The sequence below is a fragment of the Sphaeroforma arctica genome (genome assembly GCF_001186125.1).
Source record: "Sphaeroforma arctica JP610 unplaced genomic scaffold supercont1.48, whole genome shotgun sequence".
Taxonomy (NCBI): domain Eukaryota; class Ichthyosporea; order Ichthyophonida; genus Sphaeroforma; species Sphaeroforma arctica.
The window spans coordinates 67,457-70,073 of NW_014040510.1; the positions used below are offsets into that span (position 1 = coordinate 67,457).

The 2,617-nt window shown below is 43.5% G+C and overlaps 1 protein-coding gene across 1 annotated transcript in view; it reads right to left on the minus strand.

Moving 5' to 3' along the window:
* The window catches only part of SARC_01240 (hypothetical protein), a gene marked incomplete at its 5' end in the record, with an annotated part of 6,852 nt that overhangs the window by 1,673 nt on the left and 2,562 nt on the right, over positions 1 to 2,617 (minus strand). Inside the window, 2 exons of the mRNA XM_014305038.1 lie at positions 1,016 to 1,219; positions 2,281 to 2,397. Coding sequence (XP_014160513.1) covers positions 1,016 to 1,219; positions 2,281 to 2,397 — 321 coding nt within the window. The remainder of the gene's footprint in view (positions 1 to 1,015; positions 1,220 to 2,280; positions 2,398 to 2,617) is intronic.

Sequence of the window (2,617 nt, forward strand, 5' to 3'; positions counted from 1 at the left end):
TTATGAGAACTGGGTGCATGACATCAACTCGAATGTTTATTATGAGAACTGGATGCATGACATCATCTCGAATGCTTATTATGAGAACTGGGTGCATGACATCAACTCGGATGTTTATTATGAGAAGTGCGTACATGCGCGTATGTATGCATTAGATCGACTCCAGTGACGCAATGCATGGGAAGCAAAATTGCTGTGTGCACAAAGGTTCAGTGCGAAGGCTATGTCGATGATGAAGGTGCTGGGTATGTATGTGGCCATGATTACTTTCTGTGTATAGAGAGAAGGGGTCTGGGTAATGAGAGAAGGGGTCTGGATAGTGAGAGAAGGGGTCTGGATGATGAGAGAAGGGGTCTAGATGATGAGAGAAGGGGTCTGGATAATGGATCAGATTAAGGCTGTGGATATTCGCAGGTATACGCGTCGCATCAACTACTATGCAACGATCAATTAGAAGTAGAATGGGTGCGTGTGCAGTGTTCAACGTTACGGCCATCTCGCAGAGTGAAATGCCGTGTGTGCCTTTGGCCATTTGTGTTGTCTGCAGGCGGAGAGAAGGGGCGAGTAGTACGCATAACGAACCTGACTAAGCCACACACCAATGTCTGGAAGGATCTTATATACTCTGCGAGAGATATCGAATAACATGCCTAAAACTCTGATACCCTAAACGTCTGCAACGAAGACAGGCAAGAGTTCAAAATACCCGCAACAATACTATCTATCCTTTGTACATTGACAGCAGAAGGCACACTGCCACAAAACGCGCACTACTAACACGGAGCACTCCTGGCTGCAGTAGTTGATCCCACACACTCTCTCGTCAGGACGTGCGTACTCAGATACAAACCAACTACACTTACGTAGATGCACATACACACACACACACGCACACACACACACAGACACCTACACACACACACACACAAACACACACACAAACCCATACACAAACACACCCACAAACACACACACACACATCGACCCACCCACCCACACACACGTACACCCACACCTTAAGCGTCCGTGCATCGAATATGATGACATCGCCCTCGCCAGTGCCCACGGCGATGTACTTTCCGTTGGGGCTGACGTCCATGACGGTGCTGGGGTTCCTATCGGCGAGTCCATATTTAGCCATTTTCCACGTGTTCGTGTCCCACATGGCGATGTACGAGTTCATGCGAAGGATGGAGGCCAGCGCCACGAGGTACACTACCTGGTGTGTGTGCGTGCGTGGCCACTGGGGTTAGCTATAGGCAGTTGTATTAAAAAGATCTAAATGTATATGTATATGTATAAGTAAAAGTATACGTATACGTATATATATATGTGATATATATGTATATAAATATTTATATGAGTATGTATATGCGTAAATGTGTATGTTTGTGTGTATAAAAAAGTGTATGTGTATGTGTGTGTTTATGTGTATGTTTAAGGTTAAAGTGTATGTGTATGTGTATGTGTATGCGTATGCGCATGTGTGTGTGCATATGTATGTGTATGTGTATATGTATGTGTATGCGTATGTGCATGTGTATGTGTATGTGTATATGTATATGTATGTGTATGCGTATGTACATGTGTATGTGTATGTGTGTGCGTCGGTGGTGCAAGTGCATGTCCATGTGCTTCGCCGATGCGACAGATACTAACCCACACCCCTATGCACGTATAGATATAATTCAACCCACATACATACATACGCATATATATAATTTGTGTATTCGTTTATGTATAGGTATATTCGTAGGTAGTTACATGGTAGGTATATGCGTAGGTAGTAACATGGTAGGTATATACGTAGGTAGTAACATGGTAGGTATATACGTAGGTAGTAACAAGGTAGGTATATACGTAGAAAATGTCATGGCAGGTATATACGTAGGTCGTAACATGGTAGGTATATACGTAGGTAGTAATATGGTAGGTATATACGTAGGTAGTAACATGGTTGGTACATACGTAGGTAAGAACATGATAGGTATATACGTAGGTAGTAACATGATAGGTATATACGTGCATGATATTAAGCGGTCTAAAACCGCACGCTATCCGCATTTACTGAGCTGGTTAAAGGTGCAGGGTGCTTTCGTCTGCAGTCTCTACCTGGGCATGCATTCAGTTTGTACACCCATACAACTCTGAATATCAAAGAATACAACTCAGTAGATCGAACTATTAACAATGAGTACCCGCCCCTCACCTATACATTCATCTAACAACAAGAAGTGTCGTTGCTTCGCCTGCATATGTGCACGGATAAGAAACACTCACCCCGTCGATGGTCATGAACCTCACGGCATTGAAATTATAAAACAACTTCTGAAAGCCAAACACCAACGCAGCCTTGTCCTCCCCCGTCTTGGTACAGTTCACTCGGATGACTTTTGCCTGTTGTTGGCAGTTGTGTGGTCATTGGCAATATATGGCAGCGTGAGCGTGTGCGACATCACAGACATAGTCGTGGGGACACTCGTAGGTACAATTCATTCGGATGACTTTTGCCCATTGTTTGCGGTCGTGGGAATAGCGATACGTATATATATATATGTATATACACATATACATACATACATACATACATACATACATATAAACATACACACACACA